Source organism: Carlito syrichta, unplaced genomic scaffold (assembly GCF_000164805.1).
Source record: "Carlito syrichta isolate Samal-C Ts95f unplaced genomic scaffold, Tarsius_syrichta-2.0.1 Scaffold302862, whole genome shotgun sequence".
In the NCBI taxonomy this organism is placed as follows: Eukaryota; Metazoa; Chordata; class Mammalia; order Primates; family Tarsiidae; genus Carlito; species Carlito syrichta.
Window position 1 is genome coordinate 440,381 of NW_007246958.1, and position 21,057 is coordinate 461,437.

The following is a 21,057-nucleotide window of genomic DNA, read 5'->3' on the forward strand; positions in this document are numbered from 1 at the left end:
GATATGCCAAGGGTAAGGCCAGGTTAGGTGCCACATGTGGTATGTCCTCTTGCTTCTTCGATTAGGGTTTTCTCTTAAATAAGAAATCCCCTCCTTTTCTATAAGACAGTTATGAGTCTCATCACCTGCAAAACTTGAGGATACTTAAGATGCTTCTCATCACCCTGTCCCAACAATGCAAATTCCTTCTGGGTTTGTTGCAGGCAACATTGTCTTAGGCTCCATGTATCATTTTTCATCCTCTTCCCTGTTGTTGACCCCTAAGATGTACTAATTTCCTCTTCTCCCATGAGTTGTATTGTAACATAACCTATGGTCATGCCTGGTGTGCCCTATACGGCATCTAGTTTTATCCAGTTTGCTGTTTTCTTCTCAAATTTCAGTTTTAAGCTCTCTGAATCACTTAAGTCGGTCTCTTGCCGAATTGTTCTGGTAGCCACCGTGGTCAGTTTGAGAAGGCTCCTGGTGAGGGCAGCAAGGGGAGTCCGAATCCTGCTCTTGAGTCTCCTCTGCTGACATGAGCCAAACACTTGGTGATGGGTGGTGCCAATGAGCATCAACTCCTGTCTTCTACCATTCATAGCCACCCCTCTGTGTGGCTTCAGTAGTTTCTGTTGCAACTGCTGTCTTGAGGAAAGACTAAGGGTAGGGAGCTTACTTTCTGAGTGGTTAGAATCATAGCATTTAATACCTGGAAAACATCTTAGAGATAACCCATCCATTCTCATTTTACAAGTGAAAACAATGAGGCTCAGAGAAGGTAAATTATTGGCCCACAACTGCACAGTTAGTGCCAAAGCATCCAGTCCTAAGACTTTTCCTATGCTTGGAAGAGGATGTTTCAAGACTGTGTTTCCTATTAATGAAGAGAACCAGAGTGAATAGGAAAAGCTCATTCTAAAAACTTCAGTCTAGCTCAAAGGGTTATTCAAAAAGACATAGAATTTAACATTTAGTATTTAGTATAAATTATTTTGAAATGGGGATCTCTGTATGTATGAATGTGTGTGTATATGAGTGTGAGTACATTTGTATTATGAATGACCGTAATATGACAGAAACAGTTTAAGATAGGAAATGGTAAGTCTGCCCCTCTGTGTTAAGATTATTGACCCTGGTAGCAATTAAGAGGCAAAGTTCTAAGCGAGTGGACTGTATACTTCATGTTAAATACCCCAATTTTCTCAAGAAATACTTGAGGTTTACACTGCCTGATTTGAGTGCTGATTAGGCAAAACAACGTGGGGAGGCCTAGGGGTTGCGGGCTGTGCAGATCTCGACTTAGACCCTACTCCTCAAATATAGCAGGTACTCACAGCAGACACATACAGCTTTGGCAGAGATCATGGGCTGTAGTGGTGTCGTGTTACACAGAAGCCTGCTGGCAGCACAAACAGGAAGAAGCCTTTGTGTGCTGGTTGAGGCTCTGCTCTTGTTGGCTTGTTTCCTCCCGTCTCTGCATGAAGTTCGGCACCGTGTCCATGGTGTGCCTTGTGAGTGATTCTTGGGAAAGCAGATCCTCCTTCACACCCACACATGTGTAACCCAAGTGTTTACAAAACGAGGCTTGCTTATAACGGCCCTCATGTCCACACGAACCTTTCACTGGGCTTTCACAAAGCTCCTGTGCCTGCTTTGCTCCCCCCCCACCATAGTCACTCATTCAGAAAAGAATTTGACGTGTTTTCTAGAGTCAGTTCATTTTTTTCTGGGCTGCCCTTTTCCCCCTACCCTCCCCCTTTCTCATTTATTGTGAGGGCCAAGTGTTTAGGGTTCAATTATGCAGATGTGAACTTTGGTTTTTTAGTCATTTGAAAGGATGGCAAGCCTTAGAGTCTATGCCTTTTTTTTTTTTAGATTGGAAAATATAGTTTATATGAAGAGTAAATGAGAGAGAGAGAGAGAGAGAGAGAGGAGATTCACTTCCCTAAGATAGGGAAGGGCACCAAAGCCAGAAAACATGGTGGCGGCCATAGCTCCCAGAGCACATGGCCACACCAGAGTCTAGTAAGGCAATGGCCGACGGTGACTTTTTAGATATTATTTTAGGAAGTGCACGGCCAACCCCTTCTTCTCCCCCATTCCAGTGATTGAACTTCAGAAGCTGTCGTCTAGCTCAAAGACAGTTTGCTTTCCTCATATCCATAGGTTTACATAAATCTTTGTCTCTATTTTTGCTTGATGAAAGACAACTTGAGACATATGAACCACCCATCTCCCAATTAGCATTTCTGAGCACCCCCTGGGTACGGTTGCCTTCTGTACTTTTATGTTTTGTGGTTTGTAGAATGGGAAGCAGATGCAACCACTCTCCAAGAAGTCTATGCTGAAGGAACACCACCCTAGGAGGATAACTTTTAAAATTGACTCTGACATTGGTGCTCCATGGTTCATTTCTATCTTTAGAGCTTTTTTAAAAACAGAAGTCCATGCTTGTGACAGACTTCACCTAGTTGGAGCAGATATTGAAATAATTCCTTATGTCAAATGACCGTTTTTTTGCTTTTCGGGTTTTTTTTTTTTTTTTGGCTTTCAATGCTTTCCACCTCAGATGGAAAAAGGGAAATTAACCTGAACTCTTAATAGATTTGGTCTATTCTCACAAAGGAAACAATGATTTCTTCTGAAATGTGTGGTTGCAGATTTGAGGCGTCCAATAAATAGCCTGAACGTATATGCCTTGTGGTAGTTTTTAATAGGCTTTCACAGCACTGGGGACTACTTTCTCATTGGTTTTATCTTCAAGGTCTCTGGGAGCAGGCTGGGTCCTCTTGCATCTTTCTCTTTTCTCCCATTTAGTCATTTTGATGAATCACATCCTGCCCGTGAGTACAGCAGACCCATTATAAAGAAAAAACCTGATTTTTCTCTCTTAAGTTTATGTTACAGGTCAAATTTGATTACCACTTCCCTCTAAAGCCCCCTATTTTAGATGGCAGGAGAGACGTTTGTGGAGAAATAGGGATGGAGTCATCTTTAAATGTTCTTGTGATATTTAGTAATTCAGATTTCCCAAACACTAAAGAGTGTGTGCACACAGAAACCCAACACCAGAGGTTTTGCTTTTAAGTTGTCATATCTATGTAAAAAAACATGTGAGTACTTTACATTTCTATAATATGGTAATAAAAATAATATTGATAGTGTTTCTGAAGGTTGACATATAAAAATAATGAATTACAGTTTTTAAGACACCATAAAATATTTAAGCTCATCAACAGTTTTCATTTTAAAAAAAACTTTCTGTGAGATAGCATTGAGTTTGCCTCTGAAATCTTGTAGGTAGGTGCTTACAGGTAGTTACAGGTCACCCAGGGTGTAACCTCAAGGCCAAGATTGACACCTCATTTCTGTGAGATATGCTTGTAGAAGTCAAGCATTGGAGTGATAGGACATGGTACTTTCCTGCATGTTTCTGCAGATTTGAAAAGAAAAATAATTCCATATTCCTCAGAATGGGGCAGAGTGCTGGGTGTTTATCCTTGCTCTGTAGGACCTGAGGTTGAGATGAAGACAATTTCCTGTTTGTTAATGGTTAATTAGTAGGTTTGTCTCAGAGCTAGGCCCTGTATTTTCCCTATTAATAAGTTTGGGATTGACCGGTGATGCCTAAAAACATCTGTCACCTGCTCTGACTCATCCAATTTAAAAGTGAATCTCAGAAGTCTCAGGTTTCTTCAGGAAGTTGAGTTCAGAAATGGTGTATGAGATCAGGTTAAGGTGACTTTACTGTTAGCATTAATAATTGTCCATAAAAAGCAAATATGCTGCAAGCATATATTTATGATTGGATTATGTTTTCTTGGTGACTGAGCATTTAGAAAGTCAAGATATTTTATGGCTATTTTTTTCCCCACTAAAAATTGAAAAGGTTAATGTGTACAGTATTTGAAAATACACCCAAAAGATTAAGATTTCTGGATTTGGGAAGAAATCAAGACTTAAGAAGGCATATGATTAAGGTTAAGCGATTGTAAAAGGATGTCATCATGACTAACACAGATATATAGTCTTTATACTGGGAACTGCAAAGGAAATGCTCTAGAAATTGTCCTCTGTTAGAAAAAGAGATTAAAGACTGGAAACAAATGCAGACTGAAAGTTCAGTACAGGTAGAGTTTTTAATTGTGGGAAATGTTTATTTGGGTCTTTCCGTGTGCTAATCTTTTTATTACATTATCTCATTTAATCTTTTAACATTTAATTTAATAACAACATTGTGAAGGAGGTATTCTTACCCACTCCCATCTTACAGATGAGGACACTTGAATCTTAGACACATTATGTAATTTGTCCAGTCACACAGTCCAGAAATAATGGAGCCTGGATTGATAATTTTTCATTCATAGGGTTTAAGAGAAGGCATGGAAGTGTTTGGAGACTGGTACTTTTTTTAAGGTTGCTGTCCTTTCTTTACAATTACGTATACCAGATCTAGTCAACTCCATAAGGCAGTTTTTATATCTTATTTTTATTTAGTAACTCTTTCTCTTTAAGTGAATGTTATTATCATAGATACATAGGACAGCAACCTTGAGAAAGATTGGCTGGACTGTAGCCTGTTCTCTGAAAGACACACACAAAAAAATCTTACTTGTTTAGGGATAGTGAGAAGTTATTTTTCCTAATCTTGGATATCTTCAGGAAGAGCCACCACTAAAAGCAGTACTATCCTTTAATAGACTGTTCTAGTATATGCTCTGGCAGTCAGGAATTTTATGTAAAAACCTAAAAACCTCACTGATATAAGCCTCTTTGATAGCCTAAGAAGAAATTAGAGAATAACTAGTTATGACTTCATTTTAATATTGCATTATTCATTCAAGCCACCCGGGAGGGTCATTCAGTAGTTGCTTATTGAGTACCCACTAGGTGCCAGTCCTTATACTTAATTACACTGCATCTGATCTTGGAAATCTTTAAGAATAACGACACTAGGCAAAACCAGCTACTTAGTGTAGAGTCAGATTTCTATTCATTTTGTAATAATGATATGTGCCATTCACTGTATATTATTTAATCTTCACTCTGAGGTTCCAACTCTTTGAGATAGTATTATCATTCCCATTTTACAGCTGAGGAAATTAAAACTCAGCAACATTGAGAAACACATCCCAGGTCACATGACAGGGGCTTGACCATGTGAACTCTAAAGAGAATAAAAATAGTTTTAATATAGTACTTTATAGTCATCAAAATGACTTTGCCTACATTATCTCATCTAATTTTCCAAACAAACACGGCAGTAGTTATTATTGTACTCATTTTACAGATAGCAGTTCTATTTATCATATACTTAATATGTGCTAAGAGTGCCAGATACCTTATCAGATGTGGCCTAGTGCACACAATGCTCATAAAAACTCTAATAAGTATCCTTATTCTCATTTTATAGATGAGCTACAGAGACTCCAAAGTTTTAGTGATTTGCTTAGCACAGTAGGGAGATGTGTTCAAGCCTAGGCTTGTCTGCACAGCCAGACTGCATGACTGCTTTGCTAAATGTATTCACTATGCAGTGTTATGCTGCCTCATCTTCCAGATGAGGAAACTGAGATTCAGAGAGTTAGCTAACTCAGATGAGGTCATATAGCTTATAAATAGCAGAGCTGGGGCTCCAGCTCAGAACCTCTCACTGGAAAGTCCGTTTGCTTCTCACTGTACCCAGCTGCCTCTCTGCATGAGAACCATAAGACTATGTCTTACATCTAAGTTCTCTACTTCCTTTTAGTCATTCTTTATATTTCTGTGTAGTTTATTTTCTGTTTTTTAGGCAGGGGACCCTTTACTGACATGCTTTAGTAGAAGGATGGACATACAGGTTAAACTACTTGCTCAGGAAGTCATCTGGTGAAATTAGAACTCAAATCCAAATCTGAGTCCCATGTGCCCAACTTATTTAGCTATGTGGGTCTTGTCCTATTTGTTTTTTGAAAATCTTGCTTGAATAAAGGCCTGGGCTTCATGAGATTTCTTTTCTGTGCTGTAAGGAATGAATCTTTTTCCATCTGAAGATCATTTACCATTTCTCTGAATAGTGAATTACATTAATGGTGTAAGGCAAGGAAGTATGTCAATATCAGATATATAACAAGGACCAGTCACTCAGATTTGAAATGTTGCCAATTTATACAATCTCAGCCTTGAGAGTTTTAAAGCACAGAAGTATATGACTTTAATGATCAAGTACCCTTTATATTTCTGAAGGAAAAGTTTGTTTACCATTTACATTACTACATTTTTATTCAAATTGCAAACTCAGGTAAATGTTCTTTAAAGTTGAATTGGATGACAGTTCTTTATATATCTGTTGATGTCAGTAAACATTAGATAAATGTCCAGATGTATTTAATTATTTTGACTCAAGGAAGTTTATCCTATTTAGACAATCTTTAAATAAATTATTTCTGAATTGAACAAATAAACAAGAAATAGCTGAACTGCTTTGACTGTATAGAAAAACAGAGGCCTTAACAGAGGAATCATCTCAGAAAAAAACCCATCTTATTTTACTCATTTTTACTTTAAGAGATAAACTTGAATTGACTGTTCAAATATATTAACAGTTTTAGAAAATTAAGCTTTTTATTTCCAAGAGTAATAGATGATGAGGGGATAATTTTAAACCTATCCCGGGGCCAGGCTCTGTGGCTCATGCCTGTAATCCCAGTACTTTGGGAGGCTGAGGAGGGAGGATCACTTGAAGACAGGAGCTTGAGACCATCCTGAGCAACACAGTGAGACCCCATCTCTACAAAAAATTTAAAAATTAGGGGAGCATGGTGGCACACACTTGTAGTCCCAGTTACTTGGGTGGCTGAAGCAGTTAGATCCCTTGAGCCCAGGAGTCTGAGGCTGCAGTGAGCTAGAATCGCAGCACTTCATTCCTGCCAGGGCAACAGAGCAAGACCCTGTGTCTCTACAAAGAAAATAAAAAGTAAGAAAAACTAAACCTATTCCAAACATATTAACTGTAGCTCAGATAATGTTTTAAACATGGAACTATCCCTATGTCACCACGAGATTTTTTTTTTTCTTTTTAAGATAAGAATTATTACTTACTGAGTGTTTTCTGTGCTAGACTTCTCTTAATAGTTTTCCCATGTGATTTTTCACATCCCTGTCGGGTATGATTGCTTTCCCTCTTTCCCTGCCTTTTACAGATGAAGAAATGGAGGCACAGAACGACTAATTAAGCTAAGATCACACAGAAAATAGAAGACTTAGAACTTGAACCTAATTCTGAACATTTCAAAGTTTATGCATATTCTAATATATCAAACTATCCTGTCAACAGCCTGATCTATTGGAATTTTTTAAATTAGCATAAAACACTTGTTAAGAGAAATTTGCTTATGATTCTGTTTGATTGGCCCTCAAGTAAGAGCTAAATAGTTTGAAATACATACTTTTCACCTTGGAAGCACACAACACATTTGTCTTTCTTTCTTATGTAGACTGAAGGTCTTTTCATAAATCTACTTGGCCTTGAGTTTGTTCATCTAAGAAACTCCACAGAGATACATCAAAAGATATCGTTAATGTTCAGCAACTCACTAACCCTAGTCAGTTGATTGCCCATTATTTTTTATTATTACAATGACTGTAGGTGATACTAGGACAATTTCTAAACATGTGACATCTTTTAGACAGATTTTGATAGGATTATAAACATTTCCTTGTTTTCCTGTTTTGGGGCATTTTCTTACTGTTAGAAACTCTTATACTTAACATTGAGACTGGCTGGTGGCAAAGCTTTTCAGTTCTTAATGGCAGTTACCTTTCTATTCATCTTACATACTGCCTCCTCCATTCTCATCCCTAACCTTTTCCCTTAACCCTCCACCTTATACTAGAAATTGCCATTTCATGGACCTGCCTGAAAAGAAAGGGCACCGTGCCGAAATCATGGAAGTATGTACTTTCAAACCAAAAAGCATGTCTGAAAAAGAGTAGTGGGACATACAGCAGGAAATGGCATAGTGTACATGTTATGTAACTAAGTTAACTGTTCAAAAATTTTCTAACTTAAAAAAAAGTAATCCATGTTCACTGGAGGAATTTAGAGAATACAGAAAAATAAATAAAATATCCCATGCTGTAAAGATAAGCTGATTTTCTAAATGACTGTTAGACTTTCCAAATAGAAATATTTATGTGAGAGAGAAACAAATAGTCCTTATGCATGATCCATTTTGTTGCTTTCTTTGCAACTTGAAGTCTAGAAGGCTTCGTGCTGTTCAGGGCCTGAAAGCATGGGGTTGTAGGAGATAAATAGTCATTCCTTATATATTCTCTTTTTTTCCTGATTTATTATTTCTAAGTTTTGGGTTGTATGTTTCCAAGGCTGCAGTGGTTGTTACGCTAAAGATTTTTCTTCTTCTTTTTCCTAGACCCCAGGCAGGCACAGTCTTCCCCTCCGTGGTCTTATGACCAATCATACCCCTCCTACCTGAGCCAGATGACGTCCCCATCCATCCACTCCACCACCCCGCTGTCTTCCACACGGGGCACCGGGCTTCCTGCCATCACCGATGTGCCCAGGCGCATTTCAGGTAAAGACCGCGCTTTAACTAAAAACCTACAGGGATCCGGGGGGAGTGGGATGGCTGAGCCTGTCTTATCCATACTCACAGTAACTCTCTATTAGAGACATGTGGGCAAGGGTATGACAACTGGCAAACTGGGTCTTCTGAATTATGGGACTATCAAACACTCAAACATTTTTAAGTCAAGAGACTGAAACTCCACCAGAGATGGCATAATTTTCTTAAGATGATATTTAATGCCACCCTGTTAGTGTCCTGCTGAATCAATCGTGTCCCATTGGGTGGGTCTCATAACTAGGGCCTTCTCCTGAGGGTCTTATGCCAGGCCTTCCTCTGCTTGTATTCCTTTCTTTCCTAACATCTGCCTATAAACCTAATTACAGATTGATGGCACAGCCCTCCATTCCTAAAGGCTTATAAATCCCAGGAGTCCAGCCTTCCAAGAGAGAGCACCTGCAAACTTAGGATCTTTGTCAGAAACTAGTCATTTGAAGTGCAGTGAGGCCTGGAAGAGTCTTAAAAAGCACTATGTGGCCTCTGAGCAGCCAGCTCAAGATGGAGGGGGCCGTTCTGTGAAGCAAACACACACTGCTGTCCCCCTTGGCCCGGCCGCCCACTGGCCACAGTTCCACAGTTCCGAAAGCCCCGCAGAAATGTATGGCTCCCAGTGGAAAGGCATGTGATAAATGACCTGGCTGCCCTTCTGTCCTGGAGATTCGTCATAGAGAGCCCGAAAGTGTTCATGAACATTTCGGACTGACAAGTAGAGAAAAGTTGAAGGCCCTCAGCCGACCGCATGAGTCCCATGAATAAGAAAATAAACCTCTCAGTACACCCTGACATACGAACTGCAAACATTGTCCCCCGTAGAAAAGACGTGGCTCCACAGAGGCACGCACCCCATTGGATCCCATGTTTGCCAGACACTCTTCTCAGCGTTCGGGCCCCATGCACCTGTTTGACTCCTGGCCAGGATAATGTCTTTCTTTCTCTTTGTGTTTCTGTCTCTGTTTCTCTCCCTCTCTCGTTTTCTGCAAAGCTCGAAGCCGTTACTCACTCCGCTGAGTTGCACCACTGACAAGCTGAAGCTCCACCAGCAGGCTTGCAGGTTTTGATTAGTTCAGACTCCTTTATTTCTTTCAACTTGGGAGGAGGGAAGGCTTTGTTTCTCAAGCAAATAGCAGGAAAGGGCTCTCTGGTCCTAGTGCCTCACATTCATTTTCGGCAGCAGATGGACTCCCTTGGGGGTGAGTAAGGAAAGAAGAGGGGTGGAGGGAGAACCGTAAGATGCGTTGGAAAACCATGTTGCCACTTTTCATGATGACTGCTGTTATTATTTTTGTGAACCACGTGGTGTGTACTGGGGAACTGTGCAGAGTATAGAATTGTAGTTTTCATTTCCCTTGCCCAGAACCACCATCTCCTTTAGGCAAACATTAATTAGAGACATGGGAAAGGATGAGTAAGGCACAGAGGGGATAACACAGGCTGATAGGGGATTAAAGGCACAGTGTTTGATGGTGTTGGGTTAGTTCTGGTTCTTCCTTCTGTATTTCACACTGAGCGTCTGTTTTGCTTTACATAGGGCCAAAATGACACTTTGACAGGATAGGCTTGTGCAAACTTGCTCCTGTTTAGGGTCCCCTGGGGCTTCATCTGTCCAACCCTCTGTGGCTGAAGCAGAATTTGCTTTTTTTTTTTTTTTTTTACCTTTAGCAGTACCTGGAGGAAAAAAAACCCCAGAGAGCGATTGTAGCATTAGAGACAGTCATCTTCAGCATTTTCTTACCGTGGTATATTCCTATATGAATTCACCAGAAAATCATGGAAAATAACACTGGGAAAATGCTGCATACATGGGAAGTCATCTTTGTTTATCATTTACATGTGTAATGCAAAACAGCCAGATTATTTCAAGTCAGTTTGCCAAGGACTACTGAAAACATTTCCATAAAACAACACAACTTTTCCCAATCCATGGGGAAGGAGGCAGGAGCAGAAACTGGTTAACTATCCAGCCATATATTAATTTTAGGCCAGAGGTAGGAATGAATCTCTACTTTAGACTAGTTAAAACTGAGCGTAGTCCAGTTTTTTCCTCCTACCCCCAGCATTTCTGTGAGTTGTTACTAGTAAAGTAATATGGTGCCAGGGTGGGAGGTTCTGTATAAACATTAAAGAGAACAGAAAATCCCTCTTGTCAGCATGTAAAGCAACAGGAAGAAACAACTAGACATGGACTGGAAGAACCCTGATTGATCTGACCTTGCTCAGAGCTGTAGGGCTGCACCTGCACACCCTAGTGCTGTCTGGGCGACCCCGCACCGTGTCATCTGCACCATTTCCACTTTCCTGGGGACCAGTCCTGGGAACCTTTCTTGAGGAGGAGCCTGTATCCTAGGTTCCCAGGTACCAAGTCGCACCATTTCTGTCTTACGTTCTTCCGCTCGTGTCTAAAGCCAATGTCTGAGGTCCATGACCTAAAGGCTCCTACAAGTGAAGGCTTAAGTATGAGAGTTTTTAATTTGTTACTTTTTTGGTGCTTTTGTAAATAAAACCTTTTGGATTGTTGAGTCCATTCCTGTGCCTCTAGTCTTCACCATGCTCTGTGCCAAATAATGCTGTTTCTGCATAACACAGTCAGCTAAAATATCAACCTCTGTCCCTCTCTGCATGCAGTTCTGTGGTCACTTTTTGAGAAGCTTTCTGGAACAGTTCATGTTTTTGTGTACAGAAATCAGTTCTCATCTCCATATCTTAAAGGATACAACAAACACTTGCATATGATTTTGGGGAGAAGGAATAAAATTCTTCACTACATAGTAGGATTGGAAGTTTAGAGCCAGGTTTGAGTCCCAGCTCATAGCAAGCTTCTTCTCTGAAACTTAGTTTTATTATTTGTAGTATGGAGATATAATACTCATCTTTTAGTGTTAGTGTGAGGGTTAAATGAAATACTTTATATAAAAGTGCATAGGATGTACCTGACACACAGTAGATTGTAGCTGGTATTATGAAGCTAAAATTGTTTTGCTAAAATTGTGTGTCCATATATAATTTGCAGCAAACCTTGGCTTAAGTGAATCAAATAAATAAATATGATCACTACAGGGCATATCTAAAATAAAAAGCCCTTGGATTATCTAAATGTTTAAATGAGTTAATGCTAATATGTCATTCACAAAGTATTTAAAATAGTACTCAGCACATAGAAGTACTCAAATGTTTTCTGTTGTTGTTATTCTGTAGACTAAAAATAAATATTTACAGAGTGAAAAGCAATTGTGAGCCATTCACAAAGAATAAAGCATTACAAGAAAATAATTATTCAAGTATGTCAGAAAACAGAAAATATTGTCATATTAACTAGGCATAGTAATACTCTGTTCCCAAGAACCATAGGATCAAAGGATCAACCAGAGTGATCCTTCAAAAATAACTGTCCTAAAGAAATTTCATTTCATCATAAAAGGCCATTCCAGAGTAAGATCATGATTTAATCTATTTAAAGGCTCTTAGAGAATCCAGTCTAACAACTTTCTTTATTAGTAACCCTTCTTCTGAGTAATTTTTCAAACAAGGCTACAATTTTAGAACTGAAAGAATTATGATAATAACAATGATATTATATCATATAGTTCCTGTGGTCTTCCTCAAACCCTTTTTGGAAGTGAAGTAAAAACAAAATAAGATAAAAATAAAATGATAAAGGTATCTATGTTCTCTACTTTACTGCAGAGAAAGATACAATATTAGGTGTCTTAAGGTTCAGAGGTGCAAGACAATGACACAGGAAATATTTCCTTAACCTTGGGTAGCCTTAAATATTATAACAGAACAATAATTGCAGTTATAGGTTCATAACTAAACAATAACTTATGCCATGTAATTGACTAACAGGGTCTACCTTATGGTAATGAGTTTGTATCATATTTAGTTGAATTGTAAAAATCAAGTGCTACTTATAAGAAACTAGTCTAGTGACATTACAGTGCAGAAGAAGCCTCCTCCCCCACCGTACCTACTATGCTAAGTATGGCCTTATCATATGACAGTCTGTATTTAAGAAGCACTCCCACCCCTAAGTGACTTTATACATTATCTCACTTCATCGTACATGGCCCTAAAAGAATATTCACTACACAGAGGTAGCCAAAGTGATTTCTCATTGATTCTGTTGCAGAGCAAGGTGTGGCAAGGCAAGGACCAGCAAGCCCTATATGTCTTTATCATTGTAATGATAAAAACCACTGCATGTCTTTATCATTGTAATGTTATCACCCATGGCATTTTTGTTGTTCAAAGCACTTGTGAGGCTTGACACAAAGATTATAATTATTTTTCTGGAAGCTATTACAAAAGACTGTATAAACAAATGCTGACTTTCAAAATATATTTTATGTAATTATTCTACTATGGAAAGAAGCTCAGCAGTTTACTGAGCCTGATTCTTTGACTTAGGAGTCAGAGGGTAAGCGCTTGGTGGTCAACTAGAGGAGACCTACACTGCCCATGACTCCTCCATTATCCCACTCATCCGAGTGAAGTAACTTAGGTTAACTTAAGGTATTTGCACCTTTTCAATGCTTTCTGGAGGTCTCTTAGAGATTTAGAATACTTTAATCAGAGATGCAGCGGGAGATGCAGCCTAAGTTACTCTGGAAGAGGTGGGTTGAATGGAAGATTTTTCTCTGCATTTGTGAGATTTAAAAAGACAATTATAGGACAGAGTTAAGAACTGTAATCTTTATGAAGTTTTTTTCCCCCCTATTTCGGCTAACAGTTTTGAATCTCTTCTTCCAAAATATTTAAAAATTTCCCTTAACCAACTGCATAGTACTGTTGAAGATGTCTCCGTTTTTATGATTCTCAGTTGCTAAACTATAGTATTCCAAAGGTCAGTGGAATAGACATTGGACTAATAATAATTATTAACATTATTTTATCACCAACACAAAATCTAGAAGTTGCGGGTGAAAAACCCCATTTGATCACTCAGGGTCTGTCGGGAGGATTGTAACTTCAAACCCAGTGGTGTTAGATGTAGTTCATTTTTAAATGCCCCTTTTAACCAAGTTTCTGTCAAGCTCCCTGAGTCAAGTTCTTGGAAACCAGCAACTTTAGTAATGTGCCAATTATATGTGAACATTTATTTTAGCCGAGCAACTCAACTCACAGGAGGGAGCAATGCCTTAAGAAAGGTTAAAAGGAAAACTCCAGCAATTAATACTAATAAACCAGAAAGTTAAAGCAACCATCATAAAACACTAGAGCATCTACTTTTTACAACAGAACCATTCCTTTATTAAGAGCCACCTGTTTGGTAGACATTCTCTGCCCCAGCAGCCACGGGCAAGTAATTAAGTTTAATAGCAGCAGCTCTTATTTTGAAGAAGTTCTCTGTTTAAAGCCACAGAGGGGGAAGTTATTAAATTTAATGGACCCTAAACAAAGGCAAACCCTGTGTCAACAATTGGATTTTCAATATTCTTTATTATATTGACTCTGATTGGATTATTTTTGCATTCCATAAGTCGAAATTCATCTTACTTTTCCTAAAAATAGGCTATCTTTTGACATGAGCCCATGATGTTGCAGTCTTACCTGGACCTCAGTTAACTCTAACTTTTGACTTACTGGTGCTAAGGCCCAAAGAAGTGGTTTCCATTCCCACTAGATCAGTTGGGGATAGTTGGCCCACCTCACAAAGTTGACTAAGCTTGGTTGTGTGACTAATTGCTGTGAAGTGTAGCCAGACTGAGGTACCAAAGCTCAGAATGAAACCTGCGTACATGGTTTGACTCCGATTTTATACATGGTTCTTGTCAGTTGTTTTTGTGGGGATTTATTTCTGACACATGTACAACCACCCACACATAGGGAAAAGATTTAGTAATGAAAGGAATCTTGCTTTTGCATGGATGGCAAACACATGGTTATAAATTTTATTGAAAGATTTGCTGCAATCTTTTTCTTCTCGTAGAAGACAACCTGGGATTATGAACCTCATTTCACCCAAAGTATTAATTTTCTAATGATACAATAGCTTCAGTGGGGCGTTGGGATCTGAGAAGAGGGTGGAGGCAATTTAACATAGGAAACCGGAGTGTTAGTTTCAGTGCCACTAGAGAGTCTTCGTACTATTCTCAGATTTGTCAGTTAATTTATTGTGCCTCAGTGGCCCTGTGTTAATGAATTACTAGAAACTGCCTACTGACATGTCTCAGGAGTTCTGCAAGGAGTAAGATGTTGTCGGTCCAGAGATTTGATGTTCTCGGGACTTTTCAGTAAAGAAATTTTGCCTTACAAAATAAATGCTAGTGGAAAAACTAAGCTGGGTAATTATCTTCAAAAGAGTAGAAACATGCTATTATGTACATGTCTTAAAATTAATACCTTATTTTTTAGAGCAGTAAAGGTTTACAGAAAAATTGAGCAGGAAGTGCAGAGTTCCCATATCCTCTTCTGCCCCCCTCCACCTCCCACTTTCTCGTGTTATTTACATTTTGCTTTTGTGTGGTGTTTGTTATAATTGATGAGCCAATATTGATACATTGTTATGAAATAAAGTCCACAGTTTACATGAGGGCTCACTCTGTGTTGAGCAGCGTGATGGGTTTTATCAAATGTATAATGTAATGTGTTCACAGTTACAGAGACATGAAGAATAGTTTCACTGCCCTAGATATCCACCTATTCATCTCTCCTTCCTCTGTCTTCTCCCCAGCCCCTGGCAGCCACTGATTTTTTTTTTTTTTTTTTTTTTTGAGTCGGAGTCTCACTCTGTCACCTAGACTGGAGTGCAGTGGCACACTCACGACCACCCCAGCGCTGACCTGCTGGGCTCCGGCAATCCTTCCACTTCAGTCTTCCAAGTAGCCAGAACTACAGGCACGCACTACCATGCCTGGCTAATTTTTCAATTTATTGTAGAGACGAGTTCTCGCCAAGTTGCCTGGGCTGGTCTCGAACTCATGGACTCCGGCAATTCTCTCACCTCGGCCTCTCAAAGTGCTAGGATTACAGGCTGAGCCACCGGGCCTAGCCACAGATTTTTTAAAATTGCCTCTGTAGTTTTGCCTTTTCCAGAATGTCATATAGTTGGAAAACTACAATAGGTAGCTTTTTCAGACTGGCTTCTTACACTTAGTAATATGCAGCAGGAGTTCCTCTGCGTCCTTTCACAGCTTAGTAGCTCATTTTCTTTTTCCACTGAATAGTATTCCATCATAAAGATGCTGTTATATTTTTATAAACCCCAAGGGTGCCCTTTCTAAACCTAGGGATGCCTCCCCCTTTTCTTTTCTTATGAAAGCATTTCACACATTTCTTCCTGGAAAGACCCTTCCTCCATCCCAGCAATTGTCACTAAATGGTTTTCCATGTCTTTGGTGCATTTTTTAATTACAATATTTTTATTCATTTTTCCCATACATAAATTCCTGAACATTTTTTTTAGGTTGTCATTCATATCAATTCAAATGCAGAACAAACCTAGCTAAAAAAAACAATTCACTTATGTGATGTCTCAGCTGCCTCCCCACATCTTTGACTCCTGGGTAAAGGGTGCCTTTTCTCCTGACAATGCCTTGACATCCCTTATGCTTGCTAGGCAGTTGCCCACTTCCATGCCAGCCCACTTCTTTGTCTCAGCAGGCAGGGCCCCCGTTGCTCCTGCTCGGGCATCCCTTTCTTCAGAGTGCATTGCTTTCTCCTCTACACCTATTTGTATGTCGTCTCTGTACTTTGGACACACCTCTAACGTGTACATACCTTCCTTTGGTGTAATGACTTGGCTGCACGCCATTCTCCTTTTACAGGAGGTAAAATTCTTAAAGCCAGTGACTGTGTTGTACATATTCTTGAATCCTTGTAGCCTAACACAGTTGTAGGCATGTAGTAGGTGCTTAGTAATGTTTAATAAAACAAGTACTAGTGGGGAGAATTTTTTTTTAAAAGAGAATGACAGACATGTAGAAGAAAAAGGGAAGAAGAGAAGAAAAAAGTAAAAAAGATTTTGTTCACCTGAACAACAAAGAAAAGGCTAAAAAGAGAAACGTTCATCGCTGATAAGGACAGGAAATAGCACAGTAAGAGTGTGCATAAGCAGCATATATTTTTATCTCCAAGTCTTTTTGCAATGTGTTTCATATTTAGAACACATATCAAGACTGCATCTGTTTCCAGAACTTGCTGCTAACAGTTAGTAACAATGCCAAAACATACTTTAGGTCCAGCTTGAAACCAAATGATCAAATAGAATTTTTGATTTCTAATTTAGAGTCTGACATTCATTATAGTCATCATGTAATAAAGTGTCAAAGTCTTTTCTGAGAAAATGATAGAAATTGTATTAACTAAGTTGTAAACCGAAGCAAAGTTGTTCCTCTAAAACAAAGCAAAAGATTTGGTTTGACTACTATCGTTTCTCACAAAGTCTTGTCTTCTTCAGGCTGAATTTTTCCTATATTCTCCCTCCTTCCTTTTTTTTTTTTTTTTAAAGCCCTGTGTGAATGATTTGGTTTTATATCATCTTACTGTTCTGGTCAGTGTCCTGCTTAATGTCTGATACCTAGAACCAAACTCTTCCTTCACCATCAGCCCCTGTTAGTGTGGGCTTAAAGTGACCTTTGTTCTTTTGGTGACCATGTTATACTGTCTTCTCATACTTGCCACTTTTGCCAATCTGCATTTCTCCCATTTTTTAACTTTTGGAGCGTTGTTTTTAGATCCAAATATGATACTTTATAGTTATTGCTGTTAAGTTTGATCTTATTTAATTTAGGTAATGATTTCTGCCTATCTAGAACTTGTTAGATTTTAATAATGTCATCCGATATATTAGTAGCGTCTTGCATTCCTTCCTGTGTGGGATGTCTTTCTTCATTTCAATCATTTCAAGTCAGCTCAACAAATTTTTGGTGTATACTTAAAATATGCTTAGGCAGGCAAGGAGTAAAAAAAGAAATAGAAGGCATAGTCTCTGCCTTCAAGGAACTTTTAGTCTCATTTAGGAGACAACATAAAGCAAATATGATACAGTTGCATTACGATACCGGCTCTTGTAGATGCCAAAAAATATGCAAAGAATGCTCAGAAATTTAGTGAAAGGACATCTCTTTTGCCTCTCTGCTCTATTAATTCATATTCATAACCAACTTAAAGTTATCTCCTTTGGAATTTAAAAAATGAAATCCATTATGCTCAGATTATACGTTGAATTGCTTTAAAATTACATTTCCAACTTTAAAAAATTACATTTCCAACTTTTAAAAATTACATATATTGATGTGTGCAGTTTTTAAAGATGTGACAAGAAAATGTAACAGCTTGTCTTTTCCCAGCTAGATCGAAAGCTCCCATTGGCCGAGTGCCTAGCCTTCTAATCCTTTGCTATCTCTCCAGAACCCCAGCTAGATTGAAAGCTCCCATTGGCCAAGAGCCTTGCCTTTTAATCCTTTTCTATCCTCTCAAAAACTCCTACTTTAATGTGCGACATGTGTGCGTCATGGGAAGTACTTATAGTCAGTAGAAAAGTCTTCCTAGTGGTCAGGGCTGCGTGCTTCATGGTTACTTATGCTATGACAATCACTAGGAATTGGCCAATAGATTTAAAAGTGAGATTCTATAGGAGACCAATGACAATTGCCATTTACCTTAATTTCAGATTCCATAGACACAAATATAGTCCCAGCATGTGATATATTATGGGATTTGTCAGCATACAACCACTTTGTTAGCTCTGTGCTTTGACATATACATGCCTATATGCATGTATACACCTACTCACTATATTTAGAACGAATATATATGTAAATATTCTTCACAGGCCTATTATTTGTGATATTAATAAATACCAGCCAAGGTAATGCTTTTTTTGGAGAAAAATAGGACAGTTGACATCACTATGTCTTAATATTATTTAGCTGTTTAATTAAGCATGGATTTCTTAAGAAATATGAATTGATCACTGCTGGTAGAAAAGGGACAGAGAGACTGTGTGATTATTTTAAATGGGCTCTTATGTTTGCTAATATGCAAAAATAATTAAAAGGGGAATCTTTAAAAAGAGATAGCTAAACAACTCCCCTGTTTGGGAGTTGGTGTATGATGACTGTGCAGTATTAATAGCAACAATAATATACTTTGGGTTTTATCAGTCTAAACAAACTTTTTTTATCATTAAAATCCTATTTGATAAAATGCAAATGATAGTCCTAATTTAATTTGAATTGTTCAGTCATTTGTGGGCAACACTTTATTTCAAACAGTTCAAAGTCATTTTCAAACTTCTTGTTTGTTTGTTTTTCTGAAAAGCAGACGGGAAGGCATATATTCTTAAATTGGGTCAGAATTTAAGTAACTTGATCTGAGGGAAATCTAGAATCCCATTTGACTATACTGTCTAAATGTTTTTAAATGTGACTCAATAAATTAATGAATTTCAAATCCATGAAAGTCATGTAAATAAAAACAAAATGCTGCTCAGACGACATTGTTCCTAAATATCTTAAAAGATTTCTTAAGCAATAGAGTGTCATATCTTTTCCAGAGAGACTATGGCCTTAAGTGACCAACCTAGAATGCAACCAAGCATGGTAGATTAGGATAAGACCACTGTTTCTGTATTTAAAGTTTATTACTCTCTTTTCATCCAAAATGGTCACCATTCCAGCTCCCTGTGGTAATTAGTAATAATGCTATAGTTAATGTAATAATAATAACAGCAAATATAATGATGGTTATAAACATGCTCCAAGCTGTGCCAAGGAGAGCAGTGATTCATGATAAATCAATAATTCCACTGATGTGGTCACAATTAATCCATATATAATTATGAAGAACCTTTTCTAAACAAAAACTACAAAGGAAATAAAAATAGTCTTGGAAAAGAGGGAGAAGTCTGATAATAGTGCGGTGGGACTCATCATTAAAGAAAACAAACCCACAAACTCCCCAACTAAGGTAGGAAACAGCACATTCTCAGTGTGGCTTGAAGTGACCTGAGAGATTCCAAAAAGGTGAGAGTTTGATCCCCCAGCAGTTCACAGAGAAAGTTAAAGTGGTTCTTGACCTTAGAAGTTGGCAGGTGTCATAGATACCCTTTGATGGGTTAATAAGACCTCGAATAACCTCTTTAATCCAGCAAATGATTGAAACATTTGAATTGGGGTATGCATCCTAAAAGAGGATTGAACTCAACACTGATAAAATATTAGTTGCTCAATAAAATTGTGTTGCACTGATTTGGTTTATCAGGAGAACATTTCTTTCATGTGTCAGGCTTGTGGGATAGTGATTAGACACTCATAGCGTTGTTGGCAGTGTGCTGGAAACAGGACTTTGCTGGGAATTGAGGGACCTCTCATTTGTGCTTCTGCATCCTATGATGTGCTTCTGCATTCTTGAACAGGTCACTGGGCTTCTACAGGCCTTAGTTCCCCCCAAGTATGGACTGAGTTAGTTGGGCTAGATGTTTTCCAAGGTACATCATATAACTTTGGATATCTGTAATTCTAAATTAAGGTCTGAAAGGGTAAGTTTTCTTACAGAGAAGATATGGTAATCATCATATCAGAAAACTAAATCCACCATAAATAATAACACCAAAGGCTAGTATAGTATTTGGTTGAAGAACTAAATTAACAGGAACTACTACTATAAATGTTAGGAAAAGTTTTGTTTTGTATTTCAGTTAATTCTGACAAGAAGCAACCTAAGATCAGGCAAATTAGTGCCAAAAACCTGTACATTTAGACTTTGACCCCTGATCACAACTGAACTTCTATTTAAGATGAAACCATTTATATGCATGTACCAGGTCTGACAATTAAGTTCATGAATTCATCTTAGAAAAAGTGCTACATACCTCACTGCTGACTATCCCTACAGTTACCTTGAAGTACCCCCCTTGGGAAGCTGTGCATCAATGCCAGTGCTTAATCCACTATCAAAGCAGTTTTGGAACTCTTTTTCTGGGATGGCCATCAGAGCTGTTGTCATATTACCCTTGATGTCTTGAATGTCAGCAAAATGTCTTATTTTAAATATTTCCTCTATCTTTGGGTAAAGAAAAAAGCTATTGGGGCCCAGATCAAGTGAGTAGGGAGGGTGTTCCAATACAGTTAATTGTTTACTCGCTAAAAACTCCATCACAGACAGTGCTGTGTAAGCTTGTGCATTGTCATGATGATGACCATCTTTGCACACATCTTTCTCATGCCAAGATTTTCAGTGATGATTTTCCTGTTTTTCTTTTGATGTTTATTTGGTCTGCTATGCTTCTCACAGTCAGCCAGTGATTTTGATGCACAATTCGATGAATTTTTGCAGTGTTTTAGTCGGTTCTGCTTGTTACTGGCCATCCCAACCTCTCTTTATCAGTGATGTTTCTCTCCCCTCAGAAAAATAGTTAATCTATTTGTACACTGCTGCTTTCTTCATGGCATTATCCCCAAAACTTGGACTAAAATGTTCCTGATTTCACTTCCACTCTTGCCAAGTTTAA

The 21,057-nt window shown here is 38.4% G+C and overlaps 1 protein-coding gene across 1 annotated transcript in view; it reads left to right on the top strand.

Annotated features, from left to right (window-relative positions):
- RUNX2 (runt related transcription factor 2) overlaps positions 1-21,057 on the top strand; it is a 113,315-nt gene that overhangs the window by 71,261 nt on the left and 20,997 nt on the right. The window contains exon 4 of the mRNA XM_008057193.2: positions 8,394-8,555. Within this exon, the coding sequence (XP_008055384.1) occupies positions 8,394-8,555 (162 nt within the window). The remainder of the gene's footprint in view (positions 1-8,393; positions 8,556-21,057) is intronic.